Below are 24484 nucleotides of genomic sequence, written 5' to 3' on the forward strand. Positions count from 1 at the left end.
TGTGGTTCTATAATTAGAATGTTTTGCAAGAAACATTTTGTTGTGAAATGAACTGGCAAAGAGTTTCATATGTTAACTGCATCAACACATTGGAATTAACCATTCATGCACTTTGTTCTCTGTTGTTGGCCCCAATCCCAACACAAAGTTTAAATGTGCTTATAAATATAGTAAAATCAAAATTTCACATACAATTCTTAAACGTGGCCAAGGAATTTTCCATATGTTTTATTCTTTTCCGAAAGCATTGTTGTTATTAACATAGTGGGTAACAGCGTGAAAACTGAATCAGCCGTTAGAAAATAGACGCATCAATTTGGTGGTTGGTGCGCAATTACAAGTTAAAACCACAAGAGGGTATCCTTTTGACAGTTTACCGCAACATCTTCTATTAGAGCGCGGCAACTAGTAGCAACCAACTGATCATTTGTAGCTACCTTTTCATTCCTAATCATGAATAGTGAATTTGCCAGAGTCAGACTCTAGTCCACTGTTTTAAATAGAACAAAAACAATGTAAGATGAATCATTTACTGGAACTACTGGCTTGTCATTCAGGAAGAATGAAAATTTTCCGGGAGATTTAGGTAGAAATAGTTTGTAATGGTAAATATGAAATACCTTAGCAAGTAAGGCTGAGGATTTGGAAAGGTTTTTTCTTTCTTGGCCTGCCATTGTCATTTTAGTGCAGAGTTCTCCAGCCTTGGGTCTCCACTTTCTGCAGGACTACAACTCCCATGGTCCACAACCAGCTTGGTCAGCGACCAAGGATGATTCGAGCAGGGATCTAAAAATATTTGAGGCTGAATTAGCAGGTATTGCTCATTTTCACAGGGGCTGGAGCAGAAACGGATCCAGCTCAGAAGAGATGTGTCTCCTTTCCATCAGTTCTGTTGTGTGCAGCTTTAAAAAGCCCAATTGAAAAAAAATTAATGCAGATATTTCTTGGGGACATTGTGCCTGAAGTTCTTAGAGAGTCTTGAACCAGATAAATGTTTGGCCTGAACTAATCTCATGTCTAGTGTTCTTTTAAAAAATAATACTTTTGAGACTTCATTATGGAATTAAAAAAATGACCCAGTAAGAGGTATGAAATATAATAAAGAAAAAAAGAATAACTGTAAAAAAGCAGGGTTCCTGCCCATTACCTCATAAAATAAAGTCCATTTTAATGAGACTACACATTTAATTAGATGTTACAACAAAATCCTACCTGATACAGAAACTACAAAATCAAATGTTATGAATACAAATTAATGCCATATTTCATTGGGACTTGCTATCCTTGAGATTGGCCTATTATATAAGTAAGGAATGCCTGCCAACGGAGCAAAATTCACAGGTCTATTTGCACCCTGACATACCCTTGGTTTAAGTCAGTTTCTCAGGTATGAGTATAAACATTGTATTATGCAGCCAAATATTTAAAGAAAAACCTGACAATTCCTTCCAGCCCTGTGAGACTGTCAAATAAGCAGCAACTAATAGAAAAACTATATATTGTTTACATATCAAGTCTGTACTCTCATAGGACTTAGTAAGGTCTCATAGAAACATCCTCCAGAGAAGAAGTTGAGAGAGAGAGAGAGAGAGAGAGAGAGAGAGAGAGAGAGAGAGAGAGTTTTGATTTGCACTTGAAGAGAATTCTTATAAATGTTGGGATGGAAACTTTTCAAATAAGTGAAAACACAAATGATAGATTCTATATAAGAAAACTAATCTCTCCTCCCCCCCCACTCTTCACTGTAGGTAGAATTACTCAACCAATGGGTAATCTTGGTTCTTCCTCTTTATGTGCGTGATTTAAAACAATATGTGCACTTTGCCCTTGTTTCTCACATGAACATTGACCGAGAGAGCCGGTGTGGTTGCTCTAGCTGGATCAGAATCAAGTTTCCCTCGACACAGAGCAGTCTGTTCTGACATAGGAAGGGTTTGAAAATGCTGCTCCAGTTTCTCCTTGTCCTCTGGGAGTCCTTGTCCCTGCAGGTCGTTCTGGTGTTTCTGGCTACATTTCTACTACTTTCTGGTTACAAGAGTCGCCCAAAGGATTTCCCTCCAGGGCCCATAGCTCTTCCCTTGCTGGGCAATGCACTCAGTTTGGATTTGAAGAAGACTCATCTTTCAGTACAAAAGGTAAGGATGAAGGAAATGGTCAGTTTGATGAAGGACTCAGCTGGCATGAGATAAATACAAACTTGTAGCAGAAGGGAGCAGGCTGAGATGCCCCCTGGTCTGGAAACCTGATTCCGAGAGTCAGCATCCAGATGTCTTGGAGAAGACCACAAATGGGGCATGAAGACAAATGCATTTTCTGTTGTTTGTTAAAAGCATCTGGTATCCAGAGGTATATTTTCTAAAGCTTAAGTAAGTCAGTTGATGTATGCTTCTATTTTGTTAGCAGGCTCCTTTCACTCCCCCTGCCTTTTTCCTCTCTGCCCAAGAAGGAAGTCCTGATCTCTGCTTGCGCAGCATAGCGACCAGCTAGATCTCTCTCGGCTCCTCAATCCAGCGGAAAGTTTGCTTTTCTCAAATTTTGCCTTAGGCCCAAATATACAGCACGATCTGGTGCAGCTTTGCAGCTGCATTGTGTATTTGCAGGGGGCTGTGTGTGTGTGTGTGAGGGGATGTCCCCTGCCCTTGCCACAAACTCATTTTCAAATTTCAGGTCAAAATTAAGAAAAATAATACTTTATTTTTGTTTTTAAAAAGAAGATAGAATCGGAGATAAGAAACCTGTGCTTTAATAAAAATAAATAAATGTTAAGAAGCTAGCTTTCCAGTGCAATGGTTCTTAGAACAGAATGCCAGAGGTGTGCTTAGTTCATAGCTGTCAACTTTTCCCTTTTTAAAAGGGAAATTCCCTTATTCCAAATAGGATTCCTCACAAGAAAAGGGAAAAGTTGACAGCTATGGCTTAGTTTCCATTAGAAACTGGGCCTTTAATGTTGCAGCTCCAGCTGCCTCAGATCAGCTCTGTGATCTGGGGTGAGAGTTGGGTTGGCAAACTGTTTTGGTTTATTTCCGTATTTTGCTATAAATAGCAGGATCATAAAATATTGCAGTTAAAGCAAGGCGGCTGCTTTTCCAGCTTTTTTTTTTTTTTACATAATCTGTAATTGACATATATTTGTATCTTATATACACACACAAACACAAACACACACACACACACACACACACACACATTACATATTTGTTTCTTGATTTTTCACATGGGAGCTCAAGGTTGTACACATTATCCTTCTGATCTGTCTTTTATCTTTGCAACAACTCTGAATGGTAGGCTAAAGGTAAAGGTAACCCTGCTGTTAGGTCCAGTTGCGGACGACTCTGGGGTTGCGGCGCTCATCTCACTTTATTGGCCGAGGGAGCCGGCATACAGCTTCTGGGTCATGTGGCCAGCATGACTAAGCTGCTTCTGGCGAACCAGAGCAGCGCACAGAAACAGCGTTTACCTTCCCGCCGGAGCGGTACCTATTTATCTACTTGCACATTGATGTGCTTTCGAACTGCTAGGTTGGCAGGAGCAGGGACTGAACAATGGGAGCTCACCCCGATGCGGGGATTCGAACTACCGAACTTCCGATCAGCAAGCCCTAGGCTCAGTGGTTTAGACCACAGTGCCACCTGTGTCCCTATAAGGTAGGCTAGACTACCATAAATGGCCCATCTTGTTAATAGATTTCAGGAGGGGACCCATTCAGACACAGCATCCCAGCCCAGGAAATCGTGTAGGCATTCGTGCTATTTCTGATGAATTTGATGGCGGTCAAAGTTTCCTCCTTCCATACCGGCATTCAATAAGCATCAAGCAGACAGATTAACACAATCGTACCTTGATTGTTGAACACCTTGTGACTCGGACATTTTGGCTCCTGAACGCCACAAACCTGGAAGTGAGTGATCTGGTTTGTGAAAGTTCTTTGGAACCTGAACATCCGATGCGGCTTCCGCAGCTTCCGACTGAGTGCAGGAAGCTCCTGCAGCCAATCAGAAGCCGCACCTTGGTTTCAGAACGTTTTTGGAAGTAGAACGGATTTCCAGAAAGTATTCTGTTCAAGAACCAAGGTATGACTGTATAAAGGATTACATACTCTTTATAACTTTCTTCCCCCCTCTCCATTCAGCTTTCAGAAAAATATGGCAATGTCATCAGCCTTCAGTTTGGAAATCTGTGGTTTGTAATTGTGAATGGATTGCACCTGGTGAAGGAGGTTCTTGTCCATCAGGGTGAAAACTTTGTCGATCGTCCAAGCGTTCCTCTTGATGATGAAGTCTTTAAGAAGCTTGGTGAGTTTCTTACAATATGGTCAACTGTTTAAACTTATAGAACTTTTAAAAGTCTGCCCTAATTGTACAAGCCCTTAGAATGTTTAATAACATTATATTTTCACGACTGAGGATTAATTTTTTTTATTTGCATTTCCTGTTTCATTGCACTGAATGAAAGCAGTAGCATTAATGTGCGTCAGAGAAGCATACCCTCTCAACTGTTCAGATTGACTGAGCTTACTATGCATTGGGTGGCAAGTCCAGATTTTGCAGTTTTCTCTGCCATACTGCTTTTTTGAATATTGTATATTGTTTTTAATAACATTTGCATTTTCATGCCTTTTTGTGCCTTTTTGTTTTTTAAGTGGATAGCTTCATTTCAGTTCATTTGTTCTTTAAAAGTGAGAATAGTGTTGCATTACAAAGCAATCTAATAAAGAACAATATCCTTGAAATTCGTATTGGGAGCCTTGGAAATGGATCCACATAATCTCTTCCCCCCCCCCCTGCTATTCTACATTCTCCCTAAGTTTGTGGCATGCTGGTGGCCTGAAAGGAGCTGGAAACCAGTTTCTTTACTAAGTTACTTCCTTAGCATAATGGCTGATCAGGCGATTTGTGCCCACAGTTCAGTGAATTTCAGATGACCATGGTACATGCCTGCTTATTTAGCCTAACTACTGTGAATTTGTGACAAAGGCATCAGAATGTCAGATTCAGCAGTTCACCCTCATACCTGCTCTGGGCTTGTACTTAGGCCCTCATCAGGCATCATGCCACTCCTGAGATAAAGGAGAAAGTGCATTTGGGGAATATGCACACTATCTCCATCTCCTGTGTTCCACCAGCCTGCCCAAACCCACTGGCCCTCCATGGAGAACAAACTTCTGTGGCAGAAAGTCAGTTGTAGTCATGTACATTCCTTCTGCATTTTAGAGCACTGCATGATCAGGCAGCCTACGACAATCTCCATTTGCCCTCCAGCTCAGTTAGTCTTCAGTTACACTTGAAAGGCTTAGTTCCTCCAAAAGCAGGTTTCAGCAGGTCCTGTGGTCACTCTCTGCCACTACCCCCTCCCTCCTAGACATTGCCTTTTTGAAAAGCATCAACACTACCAGGAAACCTCCAACCACAAGATCTGTTCAATTCAACATTTCCTAAGAAGAGCAGGTATCAGCTAAGGGGGTCATGCTGCTTGCAAGCTGAGTCTGACTGAGAGAGAAGCAATCATGGCTGCACTGACCCCTACAACTGCACTTACTACTTGCATAAGTGGTCATGAGTGGGGTCACTGGCATGGACTGGGGGATGGAAAGAGTGCTGGAACACCTAATGCCTCATTAAAGCTGCTGAGTTAAGCCTTCCCTGTAACTCTGACTATCTGTATAAAGGATGGAGAGGGCAGTGGGAATGGAAGCAGTGTCCTTTGAGATGTCCAGGTCCATGGATGCTCCATGTATTCAAATAGCAGAAGAGCCCTACAGATAAAATATTTTGGATTTTTTACATGTTCTCATTCTCCCCCAAAAAATTTTTAATGCTGCACTTTTGCTCTATCAGTGTTCCCAAAACCTTTCCCACAGTGAAATAAAGTTAGTATTAAAATACTATACAAACAGTAAAGCAAATGAAAAGCAACAATGAAACAGCTGCAGCAGATGAAACAGCAAAGTCAACTTTGCAGTCTCTTCAGTATGATATAAGCAGGCAAGCCAGATAGCTTAGGGGAGAGAGGAGTCCTCTTTTATAATTAGAAGGTCTGTTAACTCTCCTAACTTACTATTTGCTCATTTTAAAAGTCCTTATTTGCTAAATGATGATAATTCTTCCTATTTAGGATTGCTCTTCTCTAATGGCCCTGGTTGGAAACAACAAAGACGATTTGCCTTATCAACTCTCAGAAACTTTGGTTTGGGCAAAAGGTCTTTAGAAGAACGAATACAGGAGGAGAGCCGATACCTAACAGATGCAATTGAAGCTGAGAATGGTGAGCACCAGAGCCCATAAACCAGTGGCACCATCTGTGATATTAAAGCTGTCTGAATTCGGATCAAGACACTGCTTTGCAGTGGTTTTATTCCTACCTGTATGGTCATTTCCAGAGGATGATTCTTAGGGAGTGCAGTTCAGCCCCATGTGGGGTTCCCCAGCGTTCAGTTTTATCCCCCATGATGATTAACATCTACATGAAATTACTGAGTGGGGTCATCCTGAGCTTTGGAGTACATTGTCAGCGATATGCTGAAGACACACAGCTCTGCTTCTCCTTTACATCTGCAGGTGTGGCAGTGGATGTGCTGTTTTGTTCTATTGTGCATCTCTTTTCTGCCTCCAATTAAGATGGTCCAGGCCATACTAGTTAGCCACTTCTACAGAAATGCCCTTTCCTAACCTCCTGCCTTGGCCAGATCTTGACTGATGATCTCACAGATGAGTATGCTAGAAAGTTGTATAAAACTCCAACACTGCACCTTTATCTTTCAGATACCTTCCACCTGTAGAATATTAGCTATGTCCTCCTGTCGCGGAATAATCCCAGCCTATAAAGAAATATAAAGAAGGCAAATGCTCACTTGAAAGCACAATGTGCCTAATGTCTTATACATAACTGTATCCCAAAGAGTCCTTGAATTACTGGGTGTAACGTTCATACTAAATGGTTTCTTCTGTTCAAAGATCCAACCCTATCCACACCCACCTACATTCCCCACATTTTGTTCTTGTTATATGGAAGCCATAGGCACTCTTATTTCTCTTCTACCATCTTTTCTCCCTCCAGGGCAGCCATTTAACCCTCACTTTCAGATTAATAATGCTGTTTCAAATATCATTTGTTCTATCACTTTTGGGAACCGCTTTGAATACCATGACAGTCGTTTCCAGAAGTTATTGAAATTGCTTGATGAGGCAACGTACCTTCAAGGAAGTCGGGGTCAGGTAGGTCTTCTGTCAGAAACGCTCTGGCCCAGACAGACTCCCACATGCTGGTTGAATGTTAATTCACGTGCTGTGGGTTTTTCATGTTATGATTTCTTTCTCCCACATTCTAGTCACCCAAGCATCTCTTCCTATTCATATCCCTTTGCCATCTTGCTTTGATTTAGCATTGTCTGTTGGTTGGGATGCCTTCAGTATTATAAAGCATTCATAAAAAAAACAACCATGTACTAAAACACAGTTTAGGCTATTGAATTGGTACTCACATGTGTAACTGAATAAAAATCTCTGCATATGAAAAAGTAGCACACACCATGAGAAGGCTAAAACCTTCTCTGCTAGCTTCCCACAGGGAAGGAATTGGTTTTTTATTACTTGTAGGGGACATTCAAATGTTGTTCCTGAATATTTACAGAAATAATACCAGATGGCGCACAAAACTAATGTTTATTAATCATTTATTGTTGTTGTTATTTAATATACATACATATATTCCATACATATATGTGATGTTAGTGTTTGTTTCCTCAGCTGTACGATCTCTTTCCCACTCTCATGAAGCACCTGCCAGGATCCCATCAGACTATTTTAAAAAACTGGGAGCAACTGAGATCCTTTGTGAAAGAAATCATTGAAGAACACAAAAAAGACTGGAACCCATCTGAACCCAGAGACTTCATAGATGCCTACCTAAATGAAATGGCCAAGGTAAGAGACGTAAAGGACAACAAGTATATAGTTGCTGTTCTTTTTAAAAAGAATAATGATACTAGAAGAAGGCAGAGGTACAATCTAAAAGGCCAGACCTAGCTAAGTGGTTTGTCTAAGCAGCCTTTAGCGCTGGCCATATTGTTTTTGCTGACTCTGTATTTAATTTGACAAACAGGTGAAGTGTGTGTGCACTTGCGTGCACAAGTGCATATATAAATCTGAATTCATGCATTTCATGGGGTGGCATTTCCCCATTTGCCCACTAAATTTCACCACTTGTTTGTGATTTGTCAGAGCAGACAGTCAACATCACCCAAAGCATCGTTGTAGAGGCATATCATGAGATGCCATTTCCTCAGTTGTCTGTCTGAATATACTCTGTAGTCCAGACCAAACTTTGACAAGACCAAACCCATATTTTATCCCAACTTCAATAATGTACAGGATTGTTGATGTGACCCTGCTGGGTTCTGGATACTCTTCAGGAATAGAGCTGAGGAATTCCATGGTGATCACTTGACAGATGGGACTGGAACTGGGATGATGGTGTTCGATGGCCTCTTAACACGCTGGTGCATTTTCTTTGCTTCAAGGGGGATGCTGCTCCCAGTTTCCATGAAGAAAACCTCCTACATTCTACACAGGATCTGTTTTTTGCTGGAACGGAAACAACTTCTACAACCCTGCGTTGGGCTTTGCTGTACATGGCCATATATCCAGAAATTCAAGGTAAAACTGTAGTTGGCTTCTTTCCTTTTCATTACTTTGGGTTGGATTCAGTTAAGTCCTACCCACAGTTAACCCAGTGAAATTAACAAACTCAGACATGCCTATACCCAATGTTTTTTTCTGGGGGCACGCAGGGGTACGCATACCCCTAAAAATTTTGTGAATCTAACAGGAGAAGAAACATTTTTTTTAAAAAAAAATTAAGTTCCTCCCCCACGATAGTGAATCGTCAGTTCCATTGAATAGCATGGTGAATCATCAGTTCCGTTGCTACCACCAATTGGCAGCCTATAAAATGGTGATTTTCTTGAGACAAAATGAGAGTACCCCTCAACATTTTTTAAGAAATAAGCACTGTCTATACCCATCAGATGTGTAAAGGAAGATAGATAAGTGAAGGGAAGAATGTGAAATTCTGGCAGGTTACATGCTGAATAAAGCATAAACAGAAATTGCTGGAATACATATAGGAAAAAAACTAACGAAGAAAGTAAGAGAAGTTTATGATTATCAATGGAGAAACAGAGCAGTACAGTAACAGAGAAACTACAAGATTTATATAAAAGAAATAATATATTTATATTTAAAGAAAGTCAATCACTTGTTACAGAGTGGCAGGAATTATATTTGTCCTTTTGGGGAGAATAACAGTTATTAAAATGATAAAAATATTGAAAAGCCAGTTTTTATTTCAACATTTACCAATTCAATTAACCACACATGGCTGAAAGCTGAAATTATGTATGATGAGAAAGCAAGAAAGAGAGTTCAAGTTCCAGTTTTAAAATTATTGTATGTCACAAACTGCAAAAAACAGTTGTGGAACCATGTTTGAATCATCGTACTATATGTATATATTTCTATGTCTGATATGTGGAAGATTCCACTACATGAAGCACTTGGAAAATAAAAATTAGGTCTGGGTGAAAAAATGAGTCCCAAGGCAATGCTGAAACTCTACCAGTGCAGCTGCTGTCTGCAACCCAAATAAAGGTGATTCCACAAATGGGCCACAATTGCACAGAAGCAATTTCCCTTCCCACCACACAATGGGCACCCAGTGATGGAACAACATGACAAGTCTCCCCTGCAATTCTGCTGCTCTTGTATTAACGACAAATCTTCTTTTCTTTGTAGCAAAAGTCCAAGCAGAAATAGATTCTGTGATTGGCCAGTCTCGCCAGCCAGCAATGGATGACAGGGACAGCATGCCCTATACCAATGCAGTTATTCATGAAGTTCAAAGAATAAGCAACATTGTACCTTTGAATGTGCCCCGGATGACAACTAAGGACACTATAGTGGCTGGGTTTCGTGTGCCCAAGGTAAATGTTAAGAAGATACAGCTTTCTTATCTGTCTTTACTCTTCCATTAAGATGTGAAAACTTGAAGTCCAAGTTCTAAATGAGATGTAGCTGATATTGTGCTGTCCAGATGTTGTTGGACTCCCAACTGTCATCAGTTCCAACCAGCTAATGGGCAGAAATGATGAGAGTTGTGTCCCAGGTTGCATCACCCCCATGTCTACCTGCAGAGTTGCACCATACCATTAGGCTGGCATTGGTTGGAGAGAAACTGGTTTGTCAGTTGTAAATCTGGACCCTTCCCACTATGGTGTTCTGCTTTGCCCATCATTTCACTCCTCTACTGCTTATGGAATTCTAGGCTTGTTTGGCATAACAGCGATGCTAGCCCTGGGGCAGATGCTAGAGTATTCTTGGGATACACCATGATCTGGAAAGGATAGAGGGATCTGAGCTAGATAAGCTTTTGTTTTCTTCAAATTCCTCTGTAAAACCGGACCCAAACCACAGTCTCTGTTTGAATGGATAGCTAGTCAGTCTGAAATTTGCTAAAATCTGGTGTTTCTAACCATAAATTTTAGTAGTCCAGCAGACATTGAATATATTTTTAGATCTATATTGGAACCTGTGTTTTTTGTGGAATGTAGTTGGATGAATTACTTAATAATGAAAAGCTAATCTCTCATTCAGAGCATATCTTTTCTGCACCAGAGAACAGAGTTTGACTGCCGTGATTACAAAAATATAACACAAAGAGTTCATGGACATTTTTAATCTAGCTTCTTCTTTGACAGGGAACCATAATGCTTGCCAACTTGACCTCTTTGCACTTTGACAAGGATGAATGGGAAACACCCAATGTGTTTAATCCTGGCCATTTCCTGGAGAACGGGCAGTTCAAGAAAAAGGAAGCATTTTTGCCATTCTCTGCAGGTAAAAAAAAATGATGGACTCGTCATCAAAATTTCACGAGTTACTAAATGGTGGAGGCCTAGTAGCTGAGAGCCTGGTGTAGTACTAACTATATTGTATATTGCAGAAGTTACCAAACTTTTTGGGCCAGTGGCCACATTTGACATATAAGAAAGTGATGTAGGCACCAGTCACAAAATGGCTCTCTTTGTGAGTGTGGTACAACACAAATGTTGTTGACATGGTCCCCTCCTCCAATTAGGCAGTGTGGGTTTTTGAGGGGATGTTCACAGGTGTCATAGGTGTCACTGACAGCCCACAGGGACTAGACTGGCCATCCCTCATGTATTGTTAGTTTGCTATACCCTTAGCTTAGTTAGATGCAAATTAGGTAGTGTGAATGAGGTAGATTCCAATTAAAATATTTCTCTCCAACCCTTCATATGATAGAAATTTATGTACCTCAAATGTATGTATTCCAGATTCTGGAAAGCTGTGATCATATTTGTTCAGTTTTCCCATTTACTTGAGTAGGAAATGGATAGGACCGGCGTCTTCATTTATTTTGCAACAACAGAATCCCTTTTACAGGTACAGTAGTACCTTGGTTGTCGAATGGCTTGGCTCCCAATCAAATCAGCTCCCGAACACCCCAATCCCAGAAGTAAGTGTTCCGGTTTGCGAACTTTTTTTGGAAACCGAACATTCGACGCAGCTTCAGTTGCTTCCTGCAGCCAATCAGAAGCCATGCCTTGATTTTCGAATGGTTCCAGGAGTCGAAGAGACCCCTGGAACGGATTAAGTTCAACAACCAAGGTACCACTGTATTTGGTTCCTAGTCTGCCAGGGTTATTTTAAACAAGCCACTGCCACTACTGCTTTAGCTACAACTAGTTACAAAAGGAGAAGTTACTGCAGCAAAAGCTCTCCACTAAAGCATTCTTTGTATCCTTGTCTTCTAGGAAAGCGAGTTTGTCTTGGAGAGCAGTTGGCGAGGACCGAGCTCTTCATTTTCTTCACTGCCCTAATTCAGAAGTTCACTTTCCAGGCTCCAAAGAATGAGACATTAAGCCGTGAATTTAGAATGGGTCTGACATTGTCTCCCCTGCCGTACTGCATATGTGCATTCTCTCGCTAAGGGGACTTGCTTTATGTCATAGCCGTTTCTTTAAAAAATAGGATCAGTTTATGGTGCAGGAACAGATCTATGCCACTTGGAAGCCCTCAAGAAGTGGCAAAGTGACTCCCCCAGGTAGCCTCAGGTACCACAACCCCGCAGTCGGATCAGTCCATGCACAAGCTTCTCAGACGCTGCCCAATACTACCTGATTTATAGATAGCTAACTTGTTAGCCTGTGTGGCTTGCTCGACTGGCTATGTGCAGATTATTCATTAGCCACCTCTCCCAATGCCTCATGTTCTCCAAACAATGTCTAACATCAAAGAAGGTGAAGGTACCCAGCACTGTCACATCCTTCGACAGATTAGGACACTAAAGGTTGTTCTCAGCCATCAAAGAGCTGAACAAGAGATAGAGGGGGGGAGCAAACAGAGGCAGGAAGGATAACCATGTCAGATCACTATCTCCTAGAAATACAAATATCTTCCAGATAAATTACCCATATATCCACCCCCAAACGATTTGCACAAAATAGCTTCTAGGGAGCCCTATGCAGCCTAGGACCCACGTAGCTACGGGACCGCCTCTCCTGGTATGCCCCGCGGAGGACCTTAAGGTCCACAAATGACAATATTTTGGAGGTCCCAAGTCACAAAGTGGTTAGGTTGGTCTCAACTAGGGCCAGAGCCTTTTCAGTACTGGCCCCAACTTGGTGGAACACTCTGTCACAAGAGACTAGGGCCCTGCAGGACTTGACATCTTTCCGCAGGGCCTGCAAGACAGAGCTGTTCTGCCTGGCCTTTGGTTTGGACTCAGTCTGATCCCTATGTTTCCCTCCCCTTATGGTTGACTTTTAAAATGAGGCTGCATTTTAAATTGCATTTTAACCTGTATTTTAAATTGCCCCCCCTTTTCTTTCTTTCTTTCCTATTATGTTTTTACTGAAATTTTATTTGTGTTAGCCGCCCTGAGCCCGGCTCTAGCTGGGGATGGCGGGGTGTAAATAAAATTTATTATTATTATTACCTGTCTCAGATGCCTCCAGGCTGCAGTGGAAAATGAACAGCAAGACAAGAAGCAGGATAGAAAACTGGAATTGCCAGCTCTTTAGGACCCTGGGGTCTTTCTATCAGCTAAAACATTGCCGTTTGCTCATTGGCTCAAAATAAGGAAGGAAGTTTTGCTGGTTTCTCTCTTATCTCTTGAGAAGGGAGCAAACACTTGCTTCTTTCTTTAAAGGAAGATCAGAATCAATGCTAAGGTCACCAAGAATTTGTGGGCTCTGGTGAGGTCCTGGGCCACAGCTGCTGATAGGCTTCTTCAGCTCCAACCCATTCTGTCCTGGAGGAGAGCTGCTGGTAGGTCTTTGTACTGCAGGTTTTCAATCTGTTGAATTTGTTTCCTGACGACAGAGAAGTCCTCCCTCAGATCTTCCACATCTATCATAGAATGGTATTCTACCTTAACACTTTTGACCTTTAGCATAATTTTTTAAAAATAAATTAGCTCCTTTGCTCTTCCAGATTGTGTTTCTACATTTTGCCCATCTTTCTATCCTCTGGTTGCATCTGGGTTTTTTTTGTCAGGGAGGTGGGGAGGCATCAACAAGTAGTACCAGGACTAAGTTCACAGTCAAATTTTGTTAGGCATGTTCTGCTTGCTATTATGTATTTCTTACTTGCCTGAGAAGATTTCATTAAAAGCCAATGAAAAAACAACAACTGTGGATCCCTAGGAGCTTCTGCACCTGGGCCTGACCTGGTCATGAGCCTGTTCTGGTCCTGTTGTAGTGAAGAAAAGGCATTGTTTTGTTTATAGGAATGTGTGTGCTTTCAACTCAACATAAAACTCTAATGGAATTCCCGCCTATCTTTATAAAATTAGAAAATGTTGTTAGGCATGTTTTGTTCATAATGAACTTGCAAAGAGTTTGATATGCTAGCTGCATCAATGCATCTTAATGAAAATACATGCACTTTCTCTTGTTAAATGACCAGTTATTGCCATTCTGTATTGGTGGCCCTAATTCGTATGCAGAGGTTAAACAGGCTTGTAAATACTGTAAAATCAGTGAAGCATGCAACTCTGAGTTGGTTTGTGGACGATGAATATTATTAGGTTTTATTATTTTCCAAAAACATTATTGTTGTGATTGAATAAACATAGTCAATGACAAGGTGAAAACTGAGTCTGCAAAGTGATTTCCATGAAAATAGTCAAGAGTGGCAATTTGGCTGTCTGGGAGCGCATAGTGTTGACATTCACAGGGGCAGGGGCAGAGGAGAATGCCACGCAGAAGAGACATGCCCTCTTTCCACCAGTACTATTGTATCCATTTGAAAAAGTTCAAGAAGACATTCCTGGGGATATTGTGCATGCACCTCTTAGAGGCTTGGGTTAGCTGCATGTTTGGCCTGAACCAATCTCTACTGTAGTGTTTTTCCCCCCAAAGAAGCAACACAGAGTCTTATGGCCTTTGAACAACTCTTAACAAGTACTGAAGGAGTAGATGAAGGCTTAATCCCAGTTCTTTATAAAGTTTAGAGTGTTAAAGGTGTTTTTGGGAAGTTCTAAAATAATGCAGCAGGATATATTCCTTACCCCAGGCTTGGTACTATTGAATCTGTTTGACAATTCAAATAGGATTTTAAAGAACAATGAACTTACTATTCATCTTCTTCTTGAGAGTAGGTGAATAGTAATGAATATTTGGAACAATTTCACCTGTATTGATCTGAAATATTAATATGATACATAAAGCCATCCTGTAAAAACTCTTTCATAAGCTACTAAGAGGGAGAATAGCAACACGGCAGTGAGGTTGATGTGCTGCATAAACATGGACAGAGCCATTCCATAGCTCCTGGCAATGTGTTTACATTGCACCAACTTTTCTTCTGCCACGTGGCCTCCTATTAGCTAAAACTATGTAGTATTAGAGGGCTCTCGCCCTCTGAATGATCCTTCTCCCATCTTCCCTGACTATTGGCCATACTGGCTGGGGCTGCTGGGAGTTGGAGACCAAAAACATCATGATAGATGCTGGTACCTAGCCCCTGATCTAGTCAGTCTGCTGCCAAAAGAAAATCTATGTAGTATTGAACGGAGGTAAGCAGTTTCTCTCCTTTGGCCTCCTTAGCCAAAGGCAGTGGCGTCACAACGGGGGGTGCAGGGGTGTGTGGTATGCCCCAGGTTCCATGTCTGTGAGGGTGACCAGATGTCATCCTGTGGGGGCTCGTGGGGGCGCAAGCAGCCATCGCACCGCCGCAGCTGCCTTTGGAGGACCCTCCGTTCACGGCTGTAGCCGCGAGCAGAGGATCCTGCGCCGGCAGCAATCTGCTAAGTACAGCGCATGTGCGGCGCTGCACGCATGCACTGTACATAGCAATGCCGCACATGCGCCGTACGGCACTGGAGCGGCACTGGCGGCAAACCGCTAAATAGTGCATGTGCGGCGTTGCTATGTACAGCGCATGCGTGCAACGCCGCACATGCGCTGTCCTTAGCAGATTGCCGCCAGCGCCACTCCAGCGCTGTATGGACAGTGCCAGATCCTCCGTTCATGGCTGTAGCGGCACCAGAGGGATCCTGGCACCATCCGTACAGCGCTGGAGCAGTGCCGGCGGCAAACCACTATACAGCGCATGTGCAGTGTCGCATGCATGCACCGTACGTAGCGATGCTGCACATGCGCCCTACATCATGACGCTCACCCCGGGTGTCACGACACCTTCCCTCGACCCTGGCCAAAGTTCAGAGCTGCTGAAACTGTAGCTGGTCCAAATGCCTCAGAAATGGAAGGCATCTCCCTTGGTAGAAGTTTTTAACTTCTTTATGCATTTGCAAAAAACCCCTTCTTAGAAATGTCTTAAAGGAAATAAACGTTTACTGTTCCAAAGAAGTAAAAACAGGAAGGAAATATTCTAGTTCAGAAACTGCTCTTCCCCACTTTCTTTTTTCCCTCTGGGTAGGGTGACTCATTAGGTTATCTCTCTTCTGCTTATCTGTGGCCACGATATATAAGAATGTACACAAACTTTCCTTTCATTTCTTACAGGAACATTAGCCAAGAGGGCAGGTGTGGCTGCTCTACCTGCATAAGGTTTTAGATTCCCATGACAGATAGCAATCCATTCTGACAAAGGAAGGCTAGAAGGCTTTGAAGATGCTGCTCCAGTTGCTCTCTGTCCTCTGGGAGGCCTTGTCCCTGCAGGTCGTTCTGGTGTTTCTGGCTGCATTTCTGCTTCTTGCTGATTACAAGAAAAAGATTCGCCCAAGGGATTTCCCCCCAGGGCCCATGCCTCTTCCCTTGCTGGGTAACATGCTAAACATGGATTTCAAGAAACCCCACTTTTCCATGCAAAAGGTAAAGATGACTGAAAGGTCCCTGACATGAGTTAAGCACAACATTACACTGGAAAGTAGCTTGTGACACTTGCTGGTAGAGCTGCCAGATGTGTATTGCGTCTGAACACAGAGGATCTATTTTACCTAACAATTATTTGTAACAGATCCGTCAACAGATTCTTTCTACCACCTCTGCCTTTTTGCTCCAACTCTGGCCCGGAGAAAGGTCCTGAGCTATGAGGTAGATATCTGCTTGGACAAATAATTAAGCACCTTACAAATGCAGCCAGTTAAGATTCCCATTCAGAAATAGTAGCCCAGGCCACCATGCAGACAGATTTATACACAATATTAATGTTTTACATATATATCCCTTCTTACATAGTTCCTCCTTCTCCATTCAGTTTGCAAAAAAATATGGCAACATCTTCAGCCTTCAGGTTGGAAACAGGCGGGTTGTGGTTGTGAATGGATTGCAGCTGGTGAAAGAGACTCTTGTCCATCAGGGTGAAAACTTCGTAGATCGTCCAGTCCTTCCTCTTGATAAAGAAATATTTACATCATTTGGTGAGTTTCTTTTAATGTGCTCAATTATTTAAATTTACTAAGTGTGATATTTTCCCAAGTCTGCCTTAATTGTACAAACCCTTAGGTTGTTTGATAATATTATGTTTTCATGCCTGACGATTAGATTTTTTCATTTTCATTTCCTGTATGAAATGAATGAACCAATCTCAAGATATTTCAGGAATAATTAAAGTTCCTATTAAAACCACAATCAAAAGAGTAAAACACGCAAAAAGCAACAGTGAAGCAGCATCTTAGCTCAATTCAAATGCTTTGCAGTCTCCTCAGTGTGGTATAAGTAGACAAGCTGAATAGTTTAATGGAAAGAGGAGTCCTTTTATAATTAGGTCTTTTAAATCTCCTTGCAATTTGCAGTTACTCCTTTTAAAAGTACATATCTGCTACATGATATTAATTCTTCCTATTTAGGATTGATCTTCTCTAATGGCCTTAGTTGGAAACAACAAAGACGATTTGCCTTATCAACTCTCAGAAACTTTGGTTTGGGCAAAAGGTCTTTAGAAGAACGAATACAGGAGGAGAGCCGATACCTAACGGATGCAATTGAAGCTGAGAATGGTGAGCACCAGAGCCCATAAACCAGTGGCATCATCTATTTAAGCTGCTATTTCGTATACACACTCATGGTACAAAGCTGCGTGGCATTCCTTTCCACAAATGTAGCTCTGCTGGAGGTGGGAGAACCTCATAATTGGAAGGATGTTTTTTTATAAAAAAAAACACAGGTGCTTATCCATTGTGGGACTTGGAGCTTATTCTGAGTTTTGTTGCAACCCCAAATCACTAAGTAGGATAAAATAACAAGAACAAATAGGTACATGGAGTGTTTGGGCTGATGATGTGTTCCCCTTTTTGAGAGCTACAACAACCAAAGTCATAAATAAAGTCATATGTTTGGTATACAGTGGTACCTCAGGTTAAGTACTTAATTTGTTCCGGAGGTCCGTTCTTAACCTGAAACTGTTCTTAACCTGAAGCACCACTTTAGCTAATGGAGCCTCCTGCTGCTGCCGCGCCGCCAGAGCACGATTTCTGTTCTCATCCTGAAGCAAAGTACTTAACCTGAGGTACTATTTCTGGGTTAGCGGAGTCTGTAACCTGAAGCGTATGTAACCTGAAGCGTATGTAACCCGAGGTACCACTGCATTCTTTTGGTATATTGTGCCTCTTTTTTCTGTCTCTGATGGGGACTGCCCTTGCCATTCTTGTTAGCCAAAATGTCCTTTCCCAACCTCCTGCCTTGGCCAAACCATACCCACAGCTGTTCAGCATATGCTACCAAAGCTATAGGACTCCACCACGGTGCTTTCATATTTACATCCTCCACCTGTAGAATATTACCTGTGCCCACCTCCAGCTGAATAATCCTACCCTATGAAGAGGACAAAGGGTTATTTTAAAATATAAGTGTGCTTAATGTATTATATGATGTGTCCTAACTTAAATCACAGGATTTAACATTCATACTAAATGGTTTCTTCTGTTCCTAGATCCTACCCTATCCACACCCCACCTATATTCCCCACATTTTGCTCTTGTTATATAGAAGTCATAAGCACTCTTATTTCTCTTCTACCCCTTTCCCCTCCCTTCTTCCAGGGCAGCCATTTAACCCTCACTTTCAGATTAATAATGCTGTTTCAAATATCATTTGTTCCATCACATTTGGAGACCGCTTTGATTACTATGACAGCCGTTTCCAGATGTTATTGCACTTGCTTGATGAGACGATGTACCTTCAAGCAACTATTTGGAGTCGGGTAGGTCTTGTGAGTAATGAAAACGAAACCACTTTGGCCCAAAGAGACTTCCACACTTTGGTTGAACATTTATCCATCTACTTGGGTTTTCACGTTCTGATTTCTTTATTTTCTCATATTAGTAATTAGAGTATCTCTTCCCATGCATGTCCGTTTGCCATCTTGTCTTAACACTGTCCATTATAATATTGAAGGCATATTTGCTGGGATGCCTTTAATATTACAGAACCTCCTCTCTGCTTGCTTTCCCCAGAGAAGGTGTTGGTTTTATATTCCATGTAGGGGACATTCAAACATTGTTCCTGAATATTTACAAAACTAAATAATACTGGGTGGTGCACAAAACTAGCGCACACAATATTTTATTATTTTTCCTCGGAAATAGCCCTAGTAGGCTTCCTCCTTGTATGGCATGATGTGAGTGTATTTTGAGAGGGGTTTCTCTGCACATATATGATATTAGTGTTTGTTTCCACAGCTGTACAATATCTTTCCCACTCTCATGAAGCACTTGCCAGGGCCTCATAATACTGTTTTTAAAAACTGGGGAAAGCTGAAATCCTTTGTGAGAGAAATCATTGAAAAACACAAAGAAGACTGGAACCCATCTGAACCCAGAGACTTCATTGATGCCTACCTAAATGAAATGGCCAAGGTAGGAGATGAAAACGACAAACAGTATATATCTTTAATAATAAAAGAGTAGTAGAAGGCAGAGAAGCAATATTAAAAACCAGAACTAGTCATGTGGCTTGTCTGAATGGTCCTTAGTGGCTGACCATATTCCTTCTGTTGAGTTTATGACTTCAGCCAAAATACATTTCTGCATGCATGACTATAAAGTCATGTATTTTATGAGGAGACACCTCCCCAATAGTTCACTGTGATTTGTGAGAGCAAATAGTTGGCATGACTAAAAGCATCACTGCAATGAAGGCTTCTCATGCCTCATAACCTCTCTCTATGCCTACCTAAATGAAATGACCAAGCTGAGATATAAAAAGAACAAAAAGTATATAATTTTTAAAATTATTATTATTATTATTATTATTATTATTATTATTATTATTATTTTATTATATTTTATTTATATCCCGCCCATCTGGCTTGGTTTTCCCAGCTACTCTAGGCAGCTTACAGCATATATAAAACCACAACAAAACATGAAACGTTAAGAAACAGAATATCCTATACAAACCAATAAATCAACAGAAACTGATAATAACAACAATAATAAACTGTTTACAGTTATACCCAAATTAAAAGAACTGTAAACTCCAAGTAAACATTTAACCAAACACAACCTGACAAAAACATACCAGAGGAACCAAAATTGGAACTGCTTAAAACATTGTAAAACAATTTAGCCAGCTGCCCAAACCCAAGAGTTGTTCCAGCAATGTCCCATTGGCTCCCAGGAGCCTCTTTGGCTTTTTAAGCCGGATCTGGGCCCCGCCCCCTAGGCCAGCTGGAAATGGGCCTCGCAGCAGGGAGCAGTTCTCCCTCCAGCACTCATGGCAGCAGCTATGATAATAGGAGAAGGCAGAGATACAATATAAAATGCCAGAACTAGCTACACAAGTGGTTTGTCTAAGAAGGCTTTAGTAGCTGGCTATATTGTTTTCATTGACTCTGTATATATTCAGATGAACAGGCGAAGTATATGTGTGCATTTGCAAGTGTACATGTAAAAATGAAATCATGCATTTCAGAAGGTCCACTGCCCAAATTCTGGTCTACTGCCCAAATTCCACCACTTGTCCGTGATTTGTCAGAACAGACAGTTGATATGACCGAAAGCATCACTGTAGAGGCATCTCATGACCTACCATTGTCTCAGTTGTCTGTCTGAATCCACCCTGTCTAGGAGTCTGTAGTTCAGACTAGGACCTTGACAAGGCTAAACCAATATTTATTCTAGATTCAGTGATCCAGGGGACTGTTGACCTGACCCCACTGTATTCTGGACACTCAGAAACAGAGCTGAGGAATCCCATGGTGATCATTTGACAGATAGGACTGATACTAGGATGATGGTTTTTAATGACATGGCATTTTCTTTGGTTTAAGGAGGATTCAGCTTCCAGTTTCCATGAAGAAAACCTTCTACATTCAACACTGGATCTGTTTTTTGCTGGAACAGAAACAACTTCTACAACATTGCGCTGGGCTTTACTTTACACGGCCATTTATCCAGAAGTTCAAGGTAGAACTATAGTTGACTTATTTCCCTTTCATTACTTTCGGCTATATTCAACTAAGTCCTATCCAGAGTAAACCTACCGAGATTAATGAACATTACAGTGGTACCTTGGGATACATACACTTCAGGTTACAGACGCTTCAGGTTACAGACTCCGCTAACCCAGAAATAGTATATCAGGTTAAGAACTTTGCTTCAGAATGAGAACAGAAATCGTGCTCCAGCAGCGCGGTGGCAGCAGGAGGTGCTTCAGGTTAAGAACAGTTTCATGTTAAGAACGGACCTCCGGAACGAATTAAGTACTTAACCTGAGGTATCACTGTACTTAGACATGTTTATACCAATTAGTTGTGTAAAGGAGATAAGGAAATGGAAGATTCTGGCAAGTTATACATTAAATAAAGCAAAACTAGAAATTGTTGAAATAAACATAGAAAAAGATCAATGAAAACAAAAACAGTAGTTTATGATTCCAAATTGAGATACAAATCAGTGCAGTAACAGAGAAACTACAAGATTTGTATAAAAACAACTGTGAAATGTTATTTAAAGAAAGCCAATTAATTCTTAGCAGGAATTATCTTTATCCTTTTCAGGATGAATAGCACTTATTAAAAAGATAAAAACACCCAAAAGCAAGTTGTTATTTCAACATTCACCATTACAATCAAACATAAGCAGTGATTCACAAATGAAACATAATAATAAAGCAGCAATTTATTAGGGTTGCCATGCGTCTGTAATTTCTTGGACATGGTCCTCTTAAACAAATGTCTGGGAAAACCTGGAGTTGTGGCAGCCTAAGTTGGAAGTGTAGATTTGGCAAATTTAATAAAAAAATGAAAGTCGGAAATTCATTTTTTAGAAGAGATGGGGGGGGCAAAACTAAAAAGAGCTCAACAACTTTTGTCTTCAGGTTGCGTTATTAGACAACATGAGTAGATCTACAGAGTAGTATATAATTCATTTGAATACAAGTTGGTTTTATTTGCAGATGATATTCTTTTGTTTATTTCTAAATCCTCATTTGCTGATGCAGATCATAGGTGCCTTTCCTAAAATATCAGGATACTCTGCTGACTGGTCCAAATGAAAATTGATTCCAATAAGTGAAAATTTGGTTACCCATTCATTTAAAGAGTATCAATTCTGTGTTTGTTCAAATCCATTAAATATTAAAGATGGGCCATCCCTACAGATCTTAGAAAAAGTTTATCCTTGTGTTGATAGGAGATTTTCTTTTATTTGCAGCAAAAGTCCAAGCAGAAATAGATTCTGTGATTGGCCAGTCTCGCCAGCCAGCGATGGATGACAGGGACAGAATGCCATACACCAATGCAGTTGTTCATGAAATTCAAAGAATAAGCAACATTATTCCTTTAAATGTGCCTCGGTTGACAACAAAGGACACTACACTCGCTGCATTTCATATTCCCAAGGTAAATGTTAATAGCTTTCCTACCTCCTTTTCCTCTTCCCTTAAGATGTGGAAACTTGAAGCCAAGGTTCTTGATGAGGGTTAGCCATGATGAGGTTCTCCAGATGTTGTTCAACTCCAACTCTTACCAACTTGAGCCAGTATGACCAACAGGCAGGACTGGGGAGGGAGTCTTGGGTGTTCTTGGGGGGATGGATTTGGGATAGATAGACTTGGGTCTCCCCCCCACACACACACCAAAAATGGATTCCAACTGCAGTCTGAACCATTTGTATGGATAGCTAGTATCTTTCTTTACTTTCTTTTTTAGTGGTCATTACTAACCACACAAAACAGAAACAGCCAGCCTCTGGTGTTTCTAATTGTAAATCCCCTAAACACTCTGGTAAAGTCTGGTATTTTAAAATATATAGAGGTACCTGTGTTTTCATGAGCTGTGGTTCAATTAATTACTCGGAAGTCTCTCATTCAAAACATATCCTTTCTTATTTAATGGACAGCATTGGTATTGGATCTAGGAGGCTCAGGTCTGCTGTATGAAAATACAGAGAGTTCTCTGCCAGTTTAATCTGCTGTCTTCTCTGCTTCTTCTTTGACAGGGAACCATAATGGTCCCCAACTTGACCTCTGTGCTGTTTGACAAGGATGAGTGGGAAACACCCAATGTGTTTAATCCTGGCCATTTCCTGGAGAATGGTCAGTTCAGGAAAAGGGAAGCGTTTCTGCCATTCTCTGCAGGTAACAAAAGTTTATGGGTGGCTCATTAGAATTGCAACCGTGACTACATGATAATGGCTAGGCGGGGGGAAGTCTGGTGTATTGCTAAAATAGTTGTGCACTGTAGGGGTCCCCACCCTATTGAAGCCAGTGGTCATATCTGGCATTCTGAGGAAGTGCTCTGTGTGTAAGACACAAATGGCTGCCATAGGAGGTGTGATGTTACACAATACGGTGTTGGCATGCTCTCTTCCCACTCCTCACTGAGTCGTGTCGTTTTTTGAGGGGATGAGGAAATAGATAGGACTGGTTTCTTCATTTTGAAACAACAGAATGTTTATAGGTATTTGGCTTCCTGGTCCACCAGTGTCGTTTTAAATAGGCCTCTGTCACTACAGCTTTAGCAACAACTAGTTACAAAAGGAGAAGTTTACTGTAGCAAAAGCTTTCCACTGAAACAGGCTCTTTCTCCCACTCTTCTAGGAAAGCGAGTTTGTCTTGGAGAGCAGTTGGGAAGGACCGAGCTCTTTATTTTCTTCACTGCCCTAATTCAGAAGTTCACTTTCCAGGCTCCAAAGAATGTGACATTAAGCCGTGAATTTAGGATGGGTGTGACATTGTCTCCCCTGCCATACCGGATATGTGCATTCTCTCGCTAAGGGGACCCATCTTATAGCATTCTTTAAAAAGTATTATTAGTTTGTGGGATAGAAGCACACCTGAGGCTTAATCCTAATTATGTTTTTTTTAAAATGATTTTTATTGGTTTGTTTTTTTGGCGGGTTCTTTTTTTTAATAGATTTTTATTCAGTACAAATTAAAAAACATACATATTTACAACAAAAGAAAATACAAAAGAAAAAGAAAATACATCTAACCAAGGAAAAAGAATTAGAGAATATTTTGTCTTTTTTTCATATTTACAGTTATTTATACCTCTATAAAATGCTATTCATGATAACACATTGAAATGACGAATAAGGTATCAGAAAAAAGAACAAAGAAAGAACAAAGAAGTAAAAGAAAAAATCATATGTGAAAATTTTCAAAAGTAGATAAGCACTCACAATACATAGCCGTCTCCCATCTACCTTTATATTCAATTGTATAATTTCATCTTGTCCCTATCCACCTCAAATAAATTGTTTCTTTTGAAGAAAAAAAACAGAAAAAAGAAAAGAAAAAGAAAAAAAGAAAAAGACTTCCACCGTTTACCTCACGCGTTTTTAATAATCCGTTCTTCAGAGCCTCTGTTTTTCATATTTTCCCTTTGGATTTCCTTAATGTCTCACTTTGTATTTTTTTATATTACGCACAAGATTATTCTAAACACAACCAGATTTTTGTAGTTGAGCCCTGGTTTTGTAAATAATCATTTAAGCACTCCCATTGCTTCATAACCATAGTTTTGGATTTTCTCCTTATTATATCTGTCAATTTTGC

General features: G+C 40.8%; 2 protein-coding genes across 2 annotated transcripts; both read left to right on the top strand.

Moving 5' to 3' along the window:
• The first annotated feature begins 1925 nt into the window (after positions 1 to 1925).
• Positions 1926 to 12116, top strand: LOC128415697 (cytochrome P450 2J2-like). Its single transcript, XM_053392279.1, has 9 exons — positions 1926 to 2135; positions 4130 to 4292; positions 6112 to 6261; positions 7054 to 7211; positions 7743 to 7919; positions 8516 to 8651; positions 9789 to 9976; positions 10751 to 10889; positions 11831 to 12116. Exons 1-9 carry the CDS (start codon positions 1941 to 1943, stop codon positions 12004 to 12006), a joined length of 1482 nt encoding a protein of 493 aa, XP_053248254.1. The 5' UTR covers positions 1926 to 1940; the 3' UTR covers positions 12007 to 12116.
• Positions 12117 to 12759: 643 nt separating this feature from the next.
• Positions 12760 to 23801, top strand: LOC128415696 (cytochrome P450 2J4-like). The gene is made up of 10 exons (XM_053392278.1): positions 12760 to 13346; positions 16046 to 16354; positions 16740 to 16902; positions 17332 to 17481; positions 18523 to 18683; positions 19162 to 19338; positions 20754 to 20889; positions 22138 to 22325; positions 22924 to 23062; positions 23525 to 23801. The coding sequence occupies exons 2-10, from the start codon at positions 16154 to 16156 to the stop codon at positions 23698 to 23700; spliced, it is 1491 nt and encodes a 496-aa protein (XP_053248253.1). The 5' UTR covers positions 12760 to 13346; positions 16046 to 16153; the 3' UTR covers positions 23701 to 23801.
• The last annotated feature ends 683 nt before the right edge of the window (positions 23802 to 24484 follow it).

This window comes from Podarcis raffonei, chromosome 6 (assembly GCF_027172205.1).
Source record: "Podarcis raffonei isolate rPodRaf1 chromosome 6, rPodRaf1.pri, whole genome shotgun sequence".
Taxonomy (NCBI): Eukaryota; Metazoa; Chordata; class Lepidosauria; order Squamata; family Lacertidae; genus Podarcis; species Podarcis raffonei.

Excerpts from the sequence above, each read along its gene's own strand:
- LOC128415697 (XM_053392279.1), top strand. The coding sequence starts at position 1,941 with ATGCTGCTCCAGTTTCTCCTTGTCCTCTGGGAGTCCTTGTCCCTGCAG. Across the intron at positions 2,136-4,129 it reads CTCATCTTTCAGTACAAAAG|CTTTCAGAAAAATATGGCAA; the intron begins GTAAGGATGAAG and ends CTCTCCATTCAG. Across the intron at positions 7,920-8,515 it reads ACCTAAATGAAATGGCCAAG|GGGGATGCTGCTCCCAGTTT; the intron begins GTAAGAGACGTA and ends CTTTGCTTCAAG.
- LOC128415696 (XM_053392278.1), top strand. The coding sequence starts at position 16,154 with ATGCTGCTCCAGTTGCTCTCTGTCCTCTGGGAGGCCTTGTCCCTGCAG. Across the intron at positions 16,355-16,739 it reads CCCACTTTTCCATGCAAAAG|TTTGCAAAAAAATATGGCAA; the intron begins GTAAAGATGACT and ends TTCTCCATTCAG. Across the intron at positions 17,482-18,522 it reads TGCAATTGAAGCTGAGAATG|GGCAGCCATTTAACCCTCAC; the intron begins GTGAGCACCAGA and ends CCCTTCTTCCAG.